Genomic DNA, 20,788 nt, shown 5'->3' on the forward strand with positions numbered 1-20,788 from the left:
GGTGGCCTAATCATGGCTTACTGTGTTGTCTGAAGAGGCCCTATAACACGCAGCGGTGGAATAGGAACCTGGCTATGACACATTTACGTGTGGGGGCTACTAGGCGCAGGCCCACTTCCCCTTCCATGTGTTTACAAAATACATGGAGAGGAATATTTTATCATTTATTGATGCTATCTTGACAAAAAGCTGTACACAAATGTTCTAAAAAATTTAGGCACAGTTCTTAAAGCTGTTACACAGTTTAGCATACTAAGACCGCTAACAAGGTATTAATCTCGGGTCCTGATTCTGTCAGGTCGCAGTAAAAATATATTGTTTTGATTAAAAGATGAAACAAAGCCACTTGTGCAAAAGGATGAGTTTATTGATAGAAAATAAATGCGGAAAGAAAAATAAGTAGAGAAAGCTAATTTCTCATCAGCCAATGAAACTGTCACAGTTGAATGTCTATCTGGAGTCCCAAGATAGATGAGAAGTCGTTTTTCCAGGCAGGTAGCACATGTATTCCTCCTTGGAGTAAGACCAAAGAGCAAAGCCAGCCTGCTGAATTTTATAGGCTTCCCTCTAGTTCAGAAGCTGACATACTAGGACATAGAAACTCACCCCCTTTTCAGAAACAGGGGGCTAGGCTTGCTTCCCACAGGAAATGAAAGCTATACGGCCTCACAGGATGAGATAATACAGCTGGCCAAACAGCTTTAGGATGAAGCTGTGAATTACCTGCCTGTGTGAGGGGGCTTCTTGATTAACTCTAAAGCTGCTGGCTAGGCCAAACTACATAGGTGGCTACCAATACCATATAGGAAGTCCCTCCTACAGGAACAACTATTGTCTTTTTAATTACATTCAGCATCAAGAAAACATTTTGTGTGACCTGGAAGTTCTCACATATATTGTGAACTTTCATTCTGATAAAGACAATTTACTAGTATTGTAGAATCAACTAGAAACAGTGACCACATTGCTTTTATATTTAATTTATATGTAAGTGGGAAAGTGCGGTATGCTTCTGAATACCAATGTTTTGCTTATGGGACTTGCCACAGGCATTTGGTTGGTCGCTACGCAAACAGACTACATAGGCCTTTGGTTTGATCCAGCATAGCTGAGACTAAATCCTTTTTTGCCTAGAGTAACTTCTGCTAAAGGAAATATACTTATTCAGAGTCCACATACCTGCTTAAGATAAGCGAGGTTCTGATGTGCTTGTAACTTCTAACAGAGATAGCCTGATCTAGAGATGTTATTTCATCATTTGGGTTTGGATTACTTTTGTACCTTATAAAGCAAGGAAAGATTTGTCTAGATGACAAACAAGCATATTTTGTTCTGTATCAAGTTTTACTGCACATGTATTAAAATATCAAAATATACATTCTCCTTAAAGACATTTATTGAATACAAAACTTAGTTACACTCAGCCTTAATATGAAGGATTACATGCAAAGAAAGTGATAAAAATTGATCAGCTTACTGACTGAATATTTTCAGAATATAGATTTATGACCTTCAATTGCTTAACTTCTTATTACTACAATATTTAAAACCTGCAGTACTTGTAATCAATACAGTCATGGATGAATTAATTATACTTCACATTATGACACGTACTTATTTGGCATTTGTGGGGAACTTTAATTCATGATTATGTGCAGAACTTTACTAACAAAGGAGTTGTTTTCTCAGCAGGTACTTTATTCTAAATTCAGTAAAACTTCAGACTGCTTGCAGAACTGAGTTTTTAATTTAGAATATCACTCTTAACCAAAGCAGCAGGTGCCTAAAGTTAATACATTTAGGATGCAATTTTCTACTCCTTTCCCTTGGAATAAGTCCCATTGAAAGTGAGGCTTACTTCTGAATAGACGAGTAGAGGACTGCACTATTAAGCACCTGTTCTCCTATTTCCAAATACACCTTCATTTTGGACACAGAAATGTTAAACTGTCCAGCTGATACCATAAAGGTAATAATGCTCTATTGTGAAATTACTTCTAGATAAGAGAGCCTGATATTACAGGGACATTAAAAGCAGCAGGAATAACACACATTGAACATGACTTTTATACAAAGGTTTGCCTGCCTCATGGAAGCCTTACTTTAGAAGTGAAAGCCGTATTTGTGTTTTCTATGTATTGGCTTCAGTGCAACTTGAGGCCCTCCAGATGTTTTGGCCTGTAACTCCTATCATCCCTCACCAGTGGCTATGCTGGCTAGGGCTGATGGAATTTGTAGGCCCAAACATCTGAAAGATTAAATTGTCCACCCTGATGTAAAGCCTTTAGAACAAGGTCATCTGTAGTCACCTCTAGCCAGTTAAACACTGAAAAATACGAGTGCAATACAAAAATTTCCTTAGAAGACAAGTAAATGCCATCTCTTTTGTATGGTAGTTAGACTTGCTTCCTAATTAATCATAACCCCTTTCCTGAACACTGACATTGGTCAAATCCTCTAAAACACACTGATTATTATTTTTCTAAACAATCTGGTTTTAAGCAAAGAAGTCTGAATTAAACTTATATACAAACAAACTTTTAAAAGTACAAAAATAACATTTGCGAGTTGCCATGCTTTGACAATTCTCATTGTATACACATGCAAGATAGTATAATTAATTTAGAGCATTTATCGTTAGGACTTGTGACTTGTGTCTGAGAGAGTGGGTATGTATTCAAAATCAATATAATGCCCAATACTGCAGTATTTGACAATATCAGATGTTGTAATATTTGCTGCAGCAGCTCAAAAAATCTGCCGAAACTTTCTAAAGAAGCCAGGTGTCGATTGTAGAGGAGACCCCTGCTATAATTTCCTGTTATCTTTGCTACTGGTGTCTGTATAATTTTCTTCCACCAATGTAAATCTCAGCCTTTTCTCTCAGTTTGGTTCTTTTATATGAATTCTCTCCCTCTGAGTTTTGTAAGAGTTTAGGCTGTCATGTAGACACCTTGTTTTATTTTTGTGTTTTTAATGGTCTTTGTGCCACAGACAAATAAAATGAATTAATTCATTTGACAGTCTCAGCATGTGTATGTACAGATATAACAGCTTTCATATTAAATGATTTTTTTTAAAAAAAATCTCTACATTACAATGCACTAAAACCTACATCAGCTATAACAGATCTGCTTGTACCAAGAAATTCCATGATGTACAAAATAAAAGCAGGGAACATTTAATGCCATGCAAAATCTAAGAACTGCATTAAACGCAATTTTTAAAAGTAACACTCAGAACATTAAGTCAGTAGAATCACCCCTGACAAAATACTATGTTATACCAATAGGGCAAAACAAAAGATTAACATTTTTGCTGGTGTTTGTTAAATATTTAAATCCACTGGAACAAGTCTGCAGCTTTCGTTTTCTTCCCATTAGATCATGAAATGAGCTAAAAAGAGAAGAGTTTGTGTACTTTTAAATCTTTTGCCTAATTTGTAAATTCCCCTTCCCACAAACACACTACTAGAGTTGCAGATTTAACAGCTTACTTGGAAGAAAGTTTCAGGGAAATCAATGGAACATACTTCCAAGTAAATATTTTAAGATTCATGCTATGCTTTTAAAAGGCCTATAGCCCAAATTTAAGTTTAAAGTGGGACTAAGCAAACTTACTTTAAACTTATCAAGTTACAAGCTGCAATTTCAGAATGTGTTTAGTACTTGGATCTTCCTAACTAGCCAAGATTTCCAAATTTAAAGAGCATCTTATTTAGTATTTGGATCATCATATGATATTTCACTGATCAAGTATTTACCTCTTTCACTGTCTTTTTGATGAAGTCTTTTTTGTCAGACAAGTCATAACTGGGATAGCTTTCATATACCTGTAACAACCAATTTAATGCAAAGGTTAGAAAAGTAGTTCAGTCAGAATATACTCCTGATGACTAAGAGCCAAATTAAATGCATAAGGAACAGGATCGCCTAAATTTTTGAAATATGCTAATAGCAGGTGTGGAGGATTTGGATCGGAACCACTACCCTGGTAGAGGTGGGTTTTTTTAAAACACCCCCTTTCCTTGTATTATTTCCATGATTTAAATTGCTCTCCCTCCATCAGTTGCTATTTGCACCACAGAAATCACATAATGAGAGAAAAGCTAGTGATTTTGTTTATGGCCCGGTTCAGACGACACTTTGGTTTTTGTGGTTAACGTAACCATGGCCAGCTGTGGTTATGCTAACCACATGCAAAACAAGTGCAGACGACACCGTAAACCCTTTTGTGGTTAAGGTTTCCTTAACCACAAAGTGGTTAGTGCAGCACCTGAGTCGTCCAATTGCTTTGCCCCATATCCCAGAAGCCCACGCAGTAGTGACCGCCATTTTTAGATCTCTGTGCCCATGGGGGGGGTGCTCTCCCCCCACGGGCACAGGAATAACCGCCCCTCACGCTCCCCCCCACAGGCACAGGAATAAAAAAAAACCCACGCTCCCCCCCATGGGCATGGCGATCTAAAAATGGCGGCTGCTACTGCCCTCCACTCCCCCGTCTTAGGCAAAGCAGCAGAAAGGAGCAGTGAAACTGAACGCTGTATAGAGCAGCTGCAGCAATTACAGCCACTCTATACTTGTGGCTCTATGATTTCTGCTCCTTAACCACAGAACTGACACTGCAGAGGCCACCAGTGAGGGAGGAAGCAGCAGCCAGGCACCTCTCCACTGTGCCTGGGTCCAGCTCCAGCAGAGAGCCCCCTCCCTCCTGCTACCAGCTGTCTCTGCAGAGGCCACCAGTGAGGGAGGAAGCGGCAGCCAGGCACCTCTCCACTGTGCCTGGGTCCAGCTCCAGCAGAGAGCCCCTTCCCTCCTGCTACCAGCTGTCTCTGCAGAGGCCACCAGTGAGGGAGGAAGCAGCAGCCAGGCACCTCTCCACCGTGCCTGGGTCCAGCTCCAGCTCAGAGCCCCCTCCCTCCTGCTGTCAACTGTAACTGCTGAACTTTGCAACTAAGATTGTAGTGCCTGAATTTGCTTTCCTTTTCCCCCTCCTCCTCCTCCCTCCCAATCCCCTTTCCTTTTGTGTCATGTCTTTTAGATTGTAAGCCTGTGGGCAGGGACTGTCAAGAAATACTTTTGTAAGCCGCCGTGAGAGCCTTTTTTGGCTGAATGGCGGCATAAAAATCCTTAAATAAATAAATAAATATAAATGTGTCAAACGGAGCAAAAAGTTAAGGAAAATGTGTGTCAGATGACACCTTAAACCATGGCTAAGGATTCCCTTAACCACTTTGTGGTTAAGCAGCATGGTTTAGGTGTCGTCTGAACCGGGCCTATATGTCTGTCTCCATATTCTCATCACAAAAAAAGATCAGGAGCCTCCCTCAAGTTTGCACTTTCTCTGAGATTTCCCTGCCCTTGCTCCCCTCACCATGCATGTAGAAGTAAATGCCTGAATGGAGATGTCCTTTGTTTACTGGAATGGGGCATCTCTTTTTACCTTGGATATTGGATTAAAACTCCTAACTTTACTATGTGTTGTAGGAGAAGAATGAAAAGTAGGAGATACAATACCCAAAAAGATGTTAGGAGTGGCAGACTATGACTGGGAAGACCCAGATTCAGAGCTCCGCTCTACTATGATGCACACTCTGTGACTATGGGTTTGTCTATCTAAATGTAATCTTCTTCAAAGGGGTGTTGTGAGGATAAAGTAAGTAAGTGCGTGCGTGTGTGTGTGTGTGGGAGGGAGAGAGAGAGAGAGAGAGAGAGACTGTTTATATACCCGCCCTGAGCACTTAGAGGAAGGGTAGGATCTCAGGTCCTGAAACATACAAAATATGTAATCTGTCAGTTATCTTTCAGGCAGCAACATAAATATTTTATTTATTTCATTTCTATACCGCCCAATAGCTGAAGCTCTCTGGGCGGTTTACAATATATATATATTGATACCAGAAGTATAGTAATACCATATTGCGGTAATGGGTTTAGATTGCCCTCAATGAAAACAAAAGGCATTCAATGAAAACAGAAGACATAAATTGAATTCACTTCAATTTTCCTACATCCATTTGGGAGCGTAAGAGCTTATGAAATACACATATACTTACAAGTTTACCCTCCAAGGTCTCCAAATATAAAATACAATATAACCAGTATACAAAACATGTAATGTCAAACACATACCTCTTTACAAATCTGTTTCATGGTAACTTCCTCTAAATTTGCATTAGCTAGTAGCTTCTTCACTGTTTCTTTCAGCTCTTCATCTGTAGGTGGCTTTTTCAATTTTTTAATTAAAGGCTCATCATCTGAACTATCTTCAGATTCACTTTCTAAACATAAAAATATTTGTAATTAAAACGCAGACAGTGACAATTTGTTGCTTTTCTTCCCCACAAGTCAATGCTTTGGTTTGGATCCAAAGAACTGCACAAATAGTTCTGTGTTTAAGAGTGCATTTGAAAGAGATTCAAATAGCAGCTTGCGGTATCAGGTAGTAAAACGTCTTTGCAAATTATTATTATTATTATTATTATTATTATTATTATTATTATTATTTATATAGCACCATCAATGTACATGGTGCTGTACAGAGTAAAACAATAAAATAGCAAGACCCTGCCTCATAGGCTTACATTCTAATAAAATCATAATAAAACAATAAGGAGGGGAAGAGAATGCACCAAACAGGCACAGGGTAGAGTAAAACTAACAGTATAAAAGTCAGAACAAAATCAAGATTTAAAAGCTTTAGGAAAAAGAAAAGTTTTTAGCTGAGCTTTAAAAGCTGCGATTGAACTTGTAGTTCTCAAATGTTCTGGAAGAGCATTCCAGGCATAAGGGGCAGCAGAAGAAAATGGACGAAGCCGAGCAAGGGAAGTAGAGACCCTTGGGCAGGTGAGAAACATGGCATCAGAGGAGCGAAGAGCACGAGCAGGGCAATAGTGTGAGATGAGAGAGGAAAGATAGGAAGGAGCTAGACAGTGAAAAGCTTTGTAGGTCAACAGGAGAAGTTTGTATTGGATTCTGAAGTGAATTGGAAGCCAATGAAGAGATTTCAGAAGTGGAGTAACATGGTCAGAGCGGCGAGCCAAGAAGATGATCTTAGCAGCAGAGTGGTGAACAGAAACCAATGAACTGATGTGAGAAGAAGGTTCCAAATGAATGGAAATCTCAAATGCAGTTTACAAGGTCTGTTGTTTCCCTTCTCTCTTTTCCCTTTGATCCTCCAACCCTCAGCCACCCTTTAAAACAACTGTCCATGCATCACAGGGTCATATGTAGCAACTTTACTGTATTCCTGGGAAGCATCAGTCCTAACTCAAGTAAGCTGAGGACAACAGAATTATTGCACGCAGAACAAACTAAAACAATACGTTTAGAAAATGTTTGAAAGTATCATTGTAAAATCTGATCAATTGGGATGTTGAAACTCCATTGAGGCAAGTTTTTCCAAAGAACATCTTCTCCTACTTTAATCTCTTAACATAACATCAAGTTCTTGCAAGTGTAGGGACTGAAATTCAGAAGAATGCCAGCAACTTGTCAGGCCTAATAGCTTTAATAATGTGGCTATGACCGTTTAATAAAATTTGAGCCTAATACTGATCCCTTCAGGGGATGCAATTGTGCCATTTTCAGGTGGGCTCAATTTGGGGTTTCTACCACTGACTCCACTAGCCAATGTTGAACATAGGAAAGCAGAAAGGCTATATGATAGTGACCTAGAAGTTGTGCCTTCTTGAAGGCAATCCTAAATTGGCTTGCAGGACCCCCAGGTAAATTTCTGAGAGGTAGGTGCCACGACACAGGCTCTGAACACCAGACCCCACCGCTGCCACTACTTCTTATGGGGCGACACAGGCTCTGAACAACAGACCCGGCCGAGGCTACTCCCTGCTCAAGCTAAGCACCACTGCTTGATACGCCTGAGGCAAGGGATAAAACCCACCTTCCTCCAAACTATGTGGAGAAAGGGTTTTAAAATGGAGAAGGATTTTAATATATATAATAATGCGCTGTGAGTTATATCTGCTTAGGTGAATGATTGTCAGAGTGGGTGTTATATGTGTAAACATAAGATGATAAATGCCAAACAGACACGTGGGATTTTTGTGGTAGTTTAAAAACAAAACAATCAACATTTATTTTTAAAAGTTCACAAGCTTTGTTTCAACTAACAACATTTAAAAACCTTTTTGAAATCTTTCATACAATCCTGTCACTCATCCACATACGCGCTTTCCTTTTTCTCACACAATCACTCTTGAACTTTCTTTATTCTCAATATTGATTAATATACTTCCACTACGTGCACACTACACCCTAAAGACACCACTGACTACACTGACTCTCAAATTTCCCAGAACTTAAGTACCATAAATACAGAGAGCACTACAGACTCTAAGAGTACCTAACAAGTCTCCCTGGAAAGATCTCTCAATCCCCTCAGTCATTCCCTTATATATCACTCCTCCCCCCTCCCAAGACATTCTAACTCCGCCCACTCAGGCCAACATTCTAAAAACCACAGACTTACACACTGCAGACATACATTTGGAATTGACTTGTGGGGTGTAACGCCACAGTAGGTTTACCTTTTTTTGAATTGTTCTGACTCTTCTTTGTTGTGCTACTATCTGCTTTCTTGACATTAGCGTTCTTTGTGCTCTTTTTGCTTTTTGAAGCTGTCTTTTGCTTAGGCTTTTCTTTTTTTGATGTTTTTTTAGGTCGCTGTAGGAGGAGTCAAAAGAATATGAAAATATTTTATAGAATTTATTACTTTATTACTTCTAATATGACAAAGCTATTAGCTAATACATATTTTCTGCTTACAAAGTTTTCTTTTGGCAGTAAAGAGTAAAACACAGAGCCACTCCATTCAAACAAGGTATAACTGCTTTAATGTCTCCAATTCTACAACGTCCCTGCACTGTTAGAGAACAGCCTTTTTATTTTTGTAGGGACACAAAGAGGGCCATGCCTAAGATTGTAGTTAGTATCAAGTATTTTGTCCCTAAAATTTCAGGTGAGAATTAGTTGCATGACAGCCAAGCTATGGTAAATTTGTATCTGCACTTCCTAGCACATGGAGGTCAATGAGTTTTGTCACAATCAAGCCCTACTGCCAGGACTCATGACCTGGTTCGCAAAACATGAAAACATACTGAAGATGATCACCCATGGTGGGTGGTCATGCTATCTGAACTCAGCAGTTACTGCAGGGTGGCTTATTCTTAGGGTGGCTTAGCAAGACGTGCAAACTCACCCAATGGCTGGTTCGCACGATTAGCGGGAGAAAAGAAGCCACAATGGCTTCGTCCCCAACCCCCATGTGTGCAGCTAACATGTCTGCTACTTGCCTAATTCCCTATGACACAATGCAGGTTATTGTGCCATCTAAATCTGACACAGTTCACAGCAAGGGTAACTTCTAAACCACCCAAAAAAACGGGCTTTGGGTGGTTTAGAAGCCTCTCCCTGCTGCACAGGGTTCAGACAACACAATAACCTGCACTGTGTGTAATTAGGCAAATGGCAGCCATGCAAGTGGCATGCACGAGCTTCTTTTCCCTTGCTGATCGCGCAAACCTCTTCATTATCTCTACCACTAAGGAGATATTTTAAAGGCAATGCACTTAAGGAATTACATGATTTTTTTCCACTGTAACCTACTGTCCCTACTGATTATCTTTAATTAAATTAGGGAGCCTACTAAAGTTCAGCTTTAATGTGCGTTGTTTGTATAGAAGATTTACCTCCTCTTCACTTTCTTTATCTTCTTCAGATGATTCATCTTTCTCTTTCTTTTCATCTTCCTCACTACTAGATTCGTCTGACAGGATCTCGGGACATTTGGTGCGTTTGCCTTTCCGTGCTGTTCCAGAGCTACTGCGTTCTTTTTTACCACCTTTGTTGGGTGTTTTCTTAGACTTTGGCAATGGCTATTAAATACAGGGAAAAAAGTAGTTTTATAACCTAAACCTATCAATTAACACAACTCCGTAGGGAATAAATACTAGACTGTAACCACTGCTACTGTCATTTTGAAAATATTACCATGGGATTACATGTTTCTTTTAGAACGAATCTATAGACATCACACTCATGTACTGCTTGAGGGCAATTATACAATACAACTGAAGATAAATTTAGCTATTAGAAAGCAGGCTAAATATGAATGGTTAGCAACTGCAACATTGTCATGTTTTTGACTGATGTAGGTAGTTTTATTTCATAAGAAATTAGTAAGTTTTTCTTCCTTGAGTGATGCTACGTACATGGATTGAAGCTCCCAGCTTTTGGAAATTTTGGAAAGCAGCAGCAAGTTCAAGGAGGATTACCAGTCACTGAAGAGTTTTGTGGAAGTATCTCTGGCAATGATAAACACAGACCTCTTCCTTCTCTCAGTTTGCTTTCAGCTGCCAGCCTCACTGATTGTGGTGGTCTGTTTGCTTTCATATAAACAAGAACTCACAGTGCCACAGAAATGCGAAGTTTTTTTTTTAAGCCTGTACAATAACAAATGATCAATACTTTTTATGCATGATCATTGTGTAAAGAACCTTAGTGGAGACACTATTTTCAATCTAGTTGTAACGCTGCTGTAGCCATCCTTCTATATTAGGGGTGTTGAACCACTTTCACCCTGAATGCCAAATTCCATTTCAAAGAAGCTCCCAGGGGCTGTATTCCAGAGGTGGGCAGGACTGAAGGCAAAAGGGCACAGCCAAAATAATAATTAAAAAAATACCAGCAATATTTTAGCTTAAAGCTCTTACTGCCAGTAACTGTATTAGGATCCTGTACCCTGCTCTTTTTAGATAGCACCAGCAAGTCCAGTTTATAGATATGATCACCATTACTGCTCTTTTTCGGCCTCCCCACCCTGCCAATTCAGTAAATAAGAGTGATTTAAACATAGGATGATGATGATGTCTTATCTCACCTTGCCTGAAGGTTTTGGATGCATTAAGAAGTTTAAGATTCTGGCTACCAGTTCACTATTAACTCCTGATCTTTCCAAATCAAGAACCTCACATATACTTTTCAGCATTGCATTTCTGTATCTGTAGAGAAACATACTTTATTAAACACGGTTTGTAAGTGTTTACCATAATACAGAGGGGGGAAAAGATGCTTCATGCATCCTTAACCCATGTGATTATCCATATCCAGAATTCCCAAAAACTTGGAATTAAAGTTTTAAGCACCTGCATCCATTGAAGTCTCAGATAATAACACCATTTGCACTTCCAAGCAAACAATTGAACAATATTTCATCCTCATCTTCCTGTCTGTCCATGCCCCTCAAACATTCAACTAAGCCCACAAAAAGTAAAACCATGAACTATAAAAAAGCAACTTTGACATTCAACCATTTTTCTCCAATGGTTACATGCCCCAATCTCTAAAGTAAATTGTACAATACCTCTGATAAAACTAGAAACACCAACTTGGAGGATAGAGCAGTTTACAGTTAAGCACTGAATTTTACAAATACAAGCCCAAAAGGTTTAAAGAGTTTTTGTTTGTTTTTAAAGAGCACCTTCTTTAATAAGAGTCATTTAGTAGTTAACACAGAATTTGAAAAAATAAAATATGGGTAGCGCAACATTTTAAAACTATTGTGTAACAAAGCAAAACAAAACAGGGAAAAACTAAATTTGACTATGCCTGAAAACTCCCCCCCCCCCCCAACAATAGTGACATCTGTACATACCCTCAGAAATAAAGACCACCTTTTTAGGAGATGTCAAATCTAGCAAATTACTATATACCAACATGATTATACTGTCAGAGTCCAGAAGATTCTGCAAGACATGGAAAGGCCACTTCTATGGTTTAGCTAGTTTACCACCAGCCAGCCCAATTACACATTTTGGAAGAGTGCAAGCCCTAGAAACATGCTGCAAAAATATTAAGGTACCAGAAAGGTTAAACTCTAACTGAATGTATGGGGGTACAATTTAGAAAAAAGTTAAGCACTTTTAGGTTCCTATCATTTCAGTGGGAGAGAATTAAGAATACTTAACGCTCCCATGGAAAATCAATGCTGGATTAATGTGCTTAATTTGTCTGAATCATGCCCCATGTATGAAAATTTGCAATAATTTATTCAATAAGAACTTCTGTATCGTCAAATAAGTAGTTTAATACAATTTAGTGCCAGTAAATGTATTCATATTGAATATAAAGCATCTGAGTGTATAATATAAAATTATCCTTAAGTAATGTTCATGGAAATTATTTGAAATAGAATATATTAAGTGATTGATTTAATTATGTTCTGGGATAGTAAACTGGGCTCCAATCAGCTGCTTTGTTCAAGATTTAGAATGCATATATTAACATAAATTATACCACTTGATCATGCTAAGAAGTTTTAAAAGGTTACTTTTTCAACATTTCTTCTTTTTTCTTATATTGGTCACTTCCTTTCTCAAATGGAAAACCACTGAACTGACCCACATTCTTCTTTAGTGAAGCAACCTAAAATTTTAAACAAAAACAATGAGCATTTAGATACAGCATATACAGAATCTCGACTAATTTTAGGTTTTATGACACTTTTTAAAACACAAATTGCTATATAATTAGGACTGAGCCAAACTACCACCCTGCAAAAAATTCTGGGGAGAAATGGGGAGGGTAGTGGGGTCAACCTTCATACAAAGATTCAAGATTTACCTTTAGCTTTATTTTGTGGGTGTTTGTCACCACCATTATTCCAGGAGACTCATCATTACCAAGGCAACACTTTACCATCTTTTGGCACCATGCTCCATAGAACAGTGTGGCAAGAAAGGGAAGTGTCCTGCATTGTCTACAGAACTCTCCCAATCTTCTGGCATACAATCAGTTCTATCTATAAAGCTGAAAGTACATGTATGTGTTTGTATGTCCGGAAATGTTTACCCACTTCCAGATGAGCTACAACTTGTAACATTTGGGGTGCAGATAGGTTTTTGTGTACAATGTCCCCCCAAAAAACTGAAAACCAGAATTTCTGCAGTTTAAATATTTTTTAAATGATTAAAAATAAATCCTAGGCTAACACTTACAACTCACAGCAACTTTGAAGGAATGCTAGGATGTGAAGGTGTTTCACAGATCTCAGGGGATCAAACGCAGCAATGGCTACACATACCAGCATGCCTTGGATGGAGCTGCCGGCTTCCACTGAGATCCATTGCCCTCCATACCTGCACAGGATGCAGCTCTGTCATTGGTTGCTCTGGAGCAGTTAGCAGGGGCTGCTATTAGCAGCCCCCAACATGCCCATTCACATGTTGTGGCCTTCGGGAGCAGCATCAGGTAGTACAACCTGCCTCGTTCAGGCTTCTCACAACACAACTGCTGAGCTTTGGATGGCAGCTCTGGGCAGGTAAGAGTGGCCCCAAGGAGGACCCGATCGTTGGGCCAGAATGTTGTTTGGAGTGTGGAGAGGAAGGTCTGCCCACCTTCTTCTCCCTCCCTCTGCCATATGAAATGGTCTCTCACGTGCAGACCCAAAGAGCCATGCACCCAGATACACACATACACACACTCAACCCAGCGTGAATCGGAATCAACAGATATATATCTTATATGTCAACAGATTTTGCTTGAATAGATGAATTATAGAGATAATACAAGTCCCTAAGAAACAATTCATGAGGCAATTTTGATTTCAATAATTAAATTATGCTTAAGAATTTTACACATAAAAATGTTATGACTGTAATAGAGAACTTGCATTAGATGTCTTATTATATCCTATTTATCCTGTATAATCTTATATAGGATGGATGCTTCTGTAGCCAAAATAGCACCATCCACACATAAGAAGAAGATATCGGCAGGCTCAAGGAAATCCCAAGGTTTGCACAAGTAGCAGCCTGCACCCAATTGCCACATGGTAAACTGTTTGGAAATGAAAGTGAGTTTGGAATTAAATGCTCAAACAAAATCAACTAATTTCAAGAAGCATAGATAAAATCCTGGGTATGGTTAAAGTAGCTTTTCGGATACAGGCCAATTATCTCTACTTCCATTCAAAGGAGCATCTTTCCAATTTAGGAACCTTTAGGATTATTCTTCAGAAAGAAAGCTATTCTATACTTCATGTCAGGTTCAAATCCATTTGAATGAAGTCAGTGTTTTGAGACTTCTTACTGTGCCTGGTCTGTTGTAAAGAAGTTTGTGTAGATTTCGAAGTTCATCTGTTTTCTTCTTGCTTAAGAAGTACTGTATCCTTTCAATTTCACAAAGTTTTTTACCCTTTCCTGAAAGGGAAAAAGTGTAATATTAGATGTCCACTCACAACATTAATGCTTTAATAGTTACTAAATTATATGAGGACACAGGAGACTGCCTGCTTATTATAGCTATCAGTCAGATATTTAATTGATTACCTGTTAAATACAGCACAGAGACTACAGATTGTTTTATGTTTTGTTTGTGTTCCTTCTTAAACTACTTAACATAATTCTGCTTGAGAGACAGTCAAATGATGAAGATTTATTATTCAAGTTTTGACATTCTGAAGTGATGGCTGCAATGTACTTAGTACTTGCAACAATACTTTAATGGTGTGAACGTATGAATGACTACAGGGACCAGCATAAGGGTTTTCTTCAGTAGTGCTGGGGACAACTTGCCCCATGATACAGGTGCTAGGAACAGCGTTCTCTTATGGACTCCAAATCTTGCACAGAGACTCAGGTGCAAACAAATGCTAGGCATATACCTAGCAGTATGGAAGATACTTCCTGTAAAGCAAAGTCAAATTAATTATCTGACCTACACTCCCAAATCATAGGTCTAATCTGCAATGGCTGGAATACAAATTGTTGCTTGCACCACTACGGCACAAACCTATTTATAGGATTAAATGACAAAATATCAGATCTAAATATTCATTGATGCCCCATTATTTTTTAAAACCACATGAGTTCTAGTTTAACGTTTATCAAAGACTTTAAAACAATAAAGGCAATTCATGGTTAATATACAATATTCTTAAAATAACTTACCAGGTGTAATTGTAAAAGGTTCCTTTTGTAAGGAGGACACTTGCATGGTCAATCTTTCTACTTTTTTCTTCTCTCTCTTTCCTTCAACAATGAGGCTCTTTTCTGAAAGAGACAATTATGCATACTTTCATAAAATTTAGGAAAGTTATGTTAACTTATAGAAGAAAAAAACAAGACCTGATTGTTAAAAAAATATTCTAAGAACATCTAAGAATACTCATAAATTAGGGTTGGGCATTTGGCTGGATTTGGTCAAATTGATCAGTCAATATTGCTCAAATGTTATCAAATAACAGTCAAGTATTTTTAAAGCTTTCTTAGAACAGAAATGGTATTTTAGTCATTAACAGGTCTGATATGTGTGCTAATTGCAATAAAATTAAATGTTATTGTGAAACCAAAGTTAACTTTTTTTAAAAAATGTGATCATTACAATGTTATGAATTATTACAACCCAAAAACGTTCTATGAAGGGGGAGGGGAGGAGGGCACAGAAGAGTTTCTTTTCTGGTTTTTATCCCAGAACAACAGGGTGAGCCTACAATTGCAGAATTAAGAACATCAACAGAAGTAACAACTATGAAAAAACCTAAGTCAGAATTTTAAGACAGTTGTGCTAAGTAGGCAGCAGGCCAATTCGTCAATTATCAACATGCTTCATGAATAGCAGTTAATTAATATTTGATTTGTGTGGCAACCCAACTGCAAATATATAAACTCAGAAAAAAGTAAACATGATCCACATTTGCCCAAATAACCTCCTGCACAAGTGGAGCCTGAGAATAGGGGCAGACTTCCCACTGATATTTCAACATGCAAACCCAGAGGAAGTGGAGGTAGCAATCTACCGTATTCTTCTATACATCCTTTCTCTGCAGCACAGAGTGCAGGGAGAACATACCTGGTGGCATTACCCTTTAACTTCAGGACTTAACATGCCAAGAAACACGCCAAGGCCAAGAAACAAATAAACCCCTTTAGGTGTATACATATGCATCTATTTGCCACTTGAGTGTTCACCTGGGGCAATTGGTATTCAACCAAGGTGAGCAGCAAGGCACAATCCTTCTGAAGCTCCTCATACTCAGACCAGTTTTACTTGCTAAAAAATATACAGCCACCTTTTCCCTAGTAACTTAATAGACAGAATGCAACTTTCCCCAAGGCTATAAAGGGTGTTGTAACAGCAACCCATGAGCAAGCATTCAAGCTTGGCTCCAGAAAGGAAGGAAATTTACCTGGACACCAGACTGATCTAACTTAATTCCCCCCTCCCCCCTCCCCTGTCTAATAGGAAATATTTGCCAGTTTCCACATAAGACAAATGTTAATATGATATGTCTTGAAGTCCTTGCAAAGGCTCAAAAAGCAGCTGCATGGAGCCTTTCTAAGTATTAGCACGTATGTTGGAGAGATTTCAATTAAAATTGAAAGACTGGTGAGAAATTATCAACAAGCCACTCACCATACTTCTCAATGGGCCTGTTCACACGTAGCCATGGGAAATCATGAGTTAATGACCTGACCCATGATTTGCTGTGTTGCTTGAATGCTGCTGTCTCTTTAAATGTCAACCTCCAATTGGTGATTGTTCCATGATTTGTGAAACTAGACACTATGAGTTATTCGTGCATTAAACAACCCCAAATTAACCTAAGAACTAATCACAGGTTAACTTTGTTTTTTTTAAATAATTTTTTATTTTCTACAATACTTAAACATACACATTACATTCACATAAAAAAACAGCAACAACAACATACTACATAATGTTCAATTTTGAATACAAAATATCTTATCTTAATAACATAATCAAATAAAACCTACAAGTGCACCCCCCACCCGGGATCTCATTCCTGATTCCAGAATCTCATACTTTCTTCTGCTGGTGGTTTCCCACTTCCCTTAGAAAACACAAACACTAGGAACTGTTTCCAAATTCCTTCAAAATCATTAACTTTGGGTTGTTTAATTCATGAATAACCCATATTGTCCAAGTTTTCACACCACAGAGCAACCTATGATCAGGTTGATTAGAGGTTGCACATTTAAAGAGACAGCAGCGGCCACATAGCACGTGGCTTGGCAAATCGTGGGTTAATTTGCTGCTGTTACATGCAAACCAGGCCTGATCCCTAAAACAAGGAAAATGACCACAATAACAGGAAGAATGTGGAACACATGACCTGGTTTGCATAATCAAACCAAGTCACTGTGGCTTGTTAAATCAGCAGTGTGTGAGGGATGCCATTAGTCCAAATATGGGCATGGATTGTTGTGTTGTCTGAACCCAGGTAGCATGGCTGATTTGAGGGGAAAGCAACCCTCAAATAACCATGGCCTGTTGTGTTATTAAAGCTATAGTGGGAACTGGCCCAATGAGGAAGACAAAAAGCCAGGTTACATGTATACATAGGACTCTTTAAACTCCAATTCCCTATAGCTTGCAATCAGTGATCTGTATTAATATCGTAAATTTCATGTGCCCCTAAAGCCCACATCAAACCTGACGATTCCAGAAAATTGTTTTCCAAGCAAGAAACCCACTGCTTTACTTAATGTGTTACTGTGACCATAAATTACAATTACAAAATAAAAAGCACAGATATTGATTTATTGCCAGCCACCATGGATGTCTGTATTTGAGGCAGAGAGGCAGGACATTTATTTATTATTACATTTATATTCCTTTTTCCTCTTGCAAGGAATCCAATGCAACCTACATTTTATTCTCACAACTCCATTTTATCCTCACAACAATTCTGTGTGGTAAGTTAGGCTGAGGGTCAGTGAGTCGCTTAAAATCACTCAGTGAGCTTCATGGCTGAGTGGGGACTACAACCTGGATCTTCTGAGTCCCAGTCCAACACCCTAACTATTACCCCACATTGGATCTATTTTAAATAAGTAAATAAAAATAAAATTATGCAACCTAAATGCTTTAAAAAAACACCACTCTCCCACAATATAAAGTTCACACAAACATATCACTGCTTCTATATAAAAACAAGAGAAAGGGGGCTTATATTCCAACACCTCTAAGGAATTAGCAACTTTATTACTTCACTCCTTGCTTTTCATTGATTTTCCTACTACTACCTTTTTCTCTGCCCCAAGTACACTTATGCACTCTACATAGTGGCTTGTAACTTGGTGTCTTCTCTCTCTTTAAGAGGGATGACTTCTTTCCTCCCTGATCTACTTATTTTCTCTTTCTTATCTAAATATACTTTCCCCCTATTCCTAATTGAAGACTACTTGGCTTGTGCTCAGAGTGAAATGCTTGGCTCATGGGAAGCCAAAGTTACAGGTGGACAGAAGCAAGCCTCTGTTCAGACATGTGCAGATCTAATTAGAAAGTGCAGTCTCAAGCACTTAATGAGGATGCAAATATAAGAAATCTGCTAAAAACATTAGTTTTATAAAATCTCAAGTAGAAAAGCTATCCCTTATTTCTGTTAAGCCGGGGGAGTGCATAAAGCTTTTTTAATAGCATCCTCAGAGATTGTTTGATTAAAACCCCAAAAATGCATAAGTGAAAGCATTTCATCTCAATTTGTCATCTAATATTGCGTGAATCCTGACCTCTAATCCAAATAATTCAAAGAAGTACCACGTCTGATTAGAATGTGACTTTTCTTTTGAAATGCAGGTCTTTGCTCTGTGCTGAATTCCTCTCCAGAGGGTTTCTGCTTGGATGGGGACAAGGCAAGGTGTGATAGTGGGAGAGCGCCTGAAAATACCCTGTTGTTGCACATACAGTCCTTTCGGTCCTAGACCATATATTTAGTTTAGCACAGGTTCCACAGTTCTTTAAGTAGTCATACACCTACCTTTTTCCTCCTCCTCCTCCTCTTCTTCTTCTTCACTATCTTCAACTTTGTTTTCAGTTTCTGGTTCTATTTCTTCTGTTTGCTTGACAGAGTGTAAATCATCTTTTTCAGAAACAGAAGACATGGCTGGCTCTTCTGCATAGAAATACAGGAGAAAATGTCAACATGACTTTCATATGAAAGTAACATTTGAAAGTATGCTTTTCAGTCTCCCTTTTAACATAGAAAGGTAGTCTCCTTTATAGCAAACTTAAAGAGCCTTCATTTACTAGACTGGTTGTTAGTACAGCCCTAAGACTTGTGTTAATATTTTACAAGTTTGGCATCATAGACCTTACGGATTCGATAAAACTGATGGCTAATAAATATGTTGCTAAATAACACAGGGAGGGAAGAAACAAATGCAAGACAAATTGTAAGAGTTGGAATAATCTGTTCTATTCAAGATGGTTATACATAGCACTGTTTATCTTCAGCTATTCTGCATACACAAAGTTTCCCACTTAGTCATAGTCTTCCTTGTTAAATGGAAAGTTTCTAGAGCACAATTTCAATTGTATATAAATACAGGTAGCATTTGAAGGCTAGAGCTTGGCTCCTGTGTTTTCTATGGCTACTTAGTCCTAATGGCATCCTGTCACTTTTTTTGCACACAAAGCGACCTACTAACTCTAACTTACTTACCCATAATACTTTTGCAAATATTTTTTTGCAAATAAGTAAGTAAATTCGATGTTCTGCATTTTGTAAATATGAGGTGCAGATTAAAACAGGAAAGTTAAACAGTTGCACGCAAAATAAACTTGTATACACCTTGCACAAATTGGGTTGGATCCAGACTGGGTCATGTTTAGAGTAAACCCACTGCTATCAATGTGACAAGTTAGTCATGACTAACTTAAATCAACGCAACATCAGACCTTCTGAACAACACAGATCTGTTCTTCGGGATGGATTTACTTTTTTAACCCTCCACATGTGAGTAAACTTTCCGTTTATATAATCTGGTTTCCACCCAAATGACATTTCTTTCTTAAGGATTTTAATTCTCTGGAGTTGTAGGGGCCTTGACAGAAAACACACGCGCGCGCACACAAGCGTTGTTCGGCGTTTCCCTCGCCCTAGTAAGACTGGCTGGCTGGACAGTGACAGACAACAGAATTCCGGCGGGAAAACGGAGATCGCGCCGAGGAAGAAGACGTCAAGCCTCGCTCCCGGAATGCCTTTCAGGGGAAGGGGCAGAAGAACCGACAGGCTCAACGGCCGGCGGGACCTGGCTTCGAAGCCCTGTCCTATAGAATACCGCGCGTGGCCGAAGGCCGACTTTGGGAACGCCGCAAAAGCCACCCCGAGGCCCAGGCCCGTTGGAACGTTCCCCTCGACCGTTATCCCGGGAGTAACAGAACACCCACCTGGCCGGGAGGCGGACACCGCGGGGCGCTCCTCAGGAAGTGGTAACGGCAACGCCGGGGGGCGGCGGCGGCAGGAGCGAACGAAACACAACAGACCCCCTTCTGCAAATAAGCACCCGGACTGGTAGAGAAGGAGTGGGCGGGACTTGCGGCGTGAGCCTAGCGTTACTCCACTCTCCCCAGGAAATCAACAACGTTTCAAAATGGCGGGTTGTCAAAGGGGAAGAAGGAAGCGGGAAATCGCCGGCCAATCGACGGTCAGGACGCGTTCCGCGTAAGGCGGGGTTTGGAAAGTGATGGGTTGGAAGAAAGGGGAGGGTTGAGAGCGAGAAAAAGTGAAAGGAGGGGTTATTTTTGGAGGAAGCTGCACGGAGCATGCGCAAGGCTGAATGGCCTTTTGCGACTGCAGGGCGATTTGTGTATTGACGTCATGGTGGCGGTACTGCCGTCTTCTGCTGTGGGTTAGGCGCCCGGCCGCATGTGTTTTTTTTTAAACCGCTCCAGGCGCGCTTTCAAATCCGGGACAAGATGGAGAGCCCTAGCTTTGCTCCTCGGCGCTCTGCAACTCCTGCAAGCTT

General features: G+C 39.3%; 1 protein-coding gene across 3 annotated transcripts; it reads right to left on the reverse strand.

Moving 5' to 3' along the window:
• Positions 1 to 346: 346 nt before the first annotated feature.
• DEK (DEK proto-oncogene) lies at positions 347 to 20,387 on the reverse strand. Of its 3 annotated transcripts, none has more exons than XM_063130429.1 (11): positions 20,211 to 20,387; positions 18,799 to 18,933; positions 14,966 to 15,067; positions 14,106 to 14,215; positions 12,346 to 12,440; positions 10,897 to 11,017; positions 9,707 to 9,892; positions 8,546 to 8,681; positions 6,132 to 6,280; positions 3,764 to 3,832; positions 347 to 3,396 (listed from the first exon to the last, which is right to left on the reverse strand). In XM_063130429.1, the coding sequence occupies exons 2-11, from the start codon at positions 18,920 to 18,922 to the stop codon at positions 3,385 to 3,387; spliced, it is 1,104 nt and encodes a 367-aa protein (XP_062986499.1). In that variant the 5' UTR covers positions 18,923 to 18,933; positions 20,211 to 20,387; the 3' UTR covers positions 347 to 3,384. The 3 variants fall into 3 exon arrangements, with proteins under 3 accessions (XP_062986499.1, XP_062986501.1, XP_062986498.1); XM_063130431.1 differs by having other exon boundaries at positions 14,966 to 15,060; positions 18,795 to 18,933; XM_063130428.1 differs by lacking the exon at positions 347 to 3,396 and having other exon boundaries at positions 3,408 to 3,832.
• Between the last annotated feature and the right edge of the window lie 401 nt (positions 20,388 to 20,788).

Source organism: Elgaria multicarinata, chromosome 7 (genome assembly GCF_023053635.1).
Source record: "Elgaria multicarinata webbii isolate HBS135686 ecotype San Diego chromosome 7, rElgMul1.1.pri, whole genome shotgun sequence".
In the NCBI taxonomy this organism is placed as follows: Eukaryota; Metazoa; Chordata; class Lepidosauria; order Squamata; family Anguidae; genus Elgaria; species Elgaria multicarinata.

Bases quoted from the DNA above. Each gene is read 5' to 3' on its own strand.
- DEK (XM_063130429.1), bottom strand. From the start codon at position 18,922: ATGTCTTCTGTTTCTGAAAAAGATGATTTACACTCTGTCAAGCAAACA. The intron at 9,893-10,896 runs GTGAGATAAGAC...TGTATTTAATAG, and splicing joins ATCCAAAACCTTCAGGCAAG to CCATTGCCAAAGTCTAAGAA. The intron at 3,833-6,131 runs GTATGTGTTTGA...TGGTTGTTACAG, and splicing joins TGAAACAGATTTGTAAAGAG to GTATATGAAAGCTATCCCAG.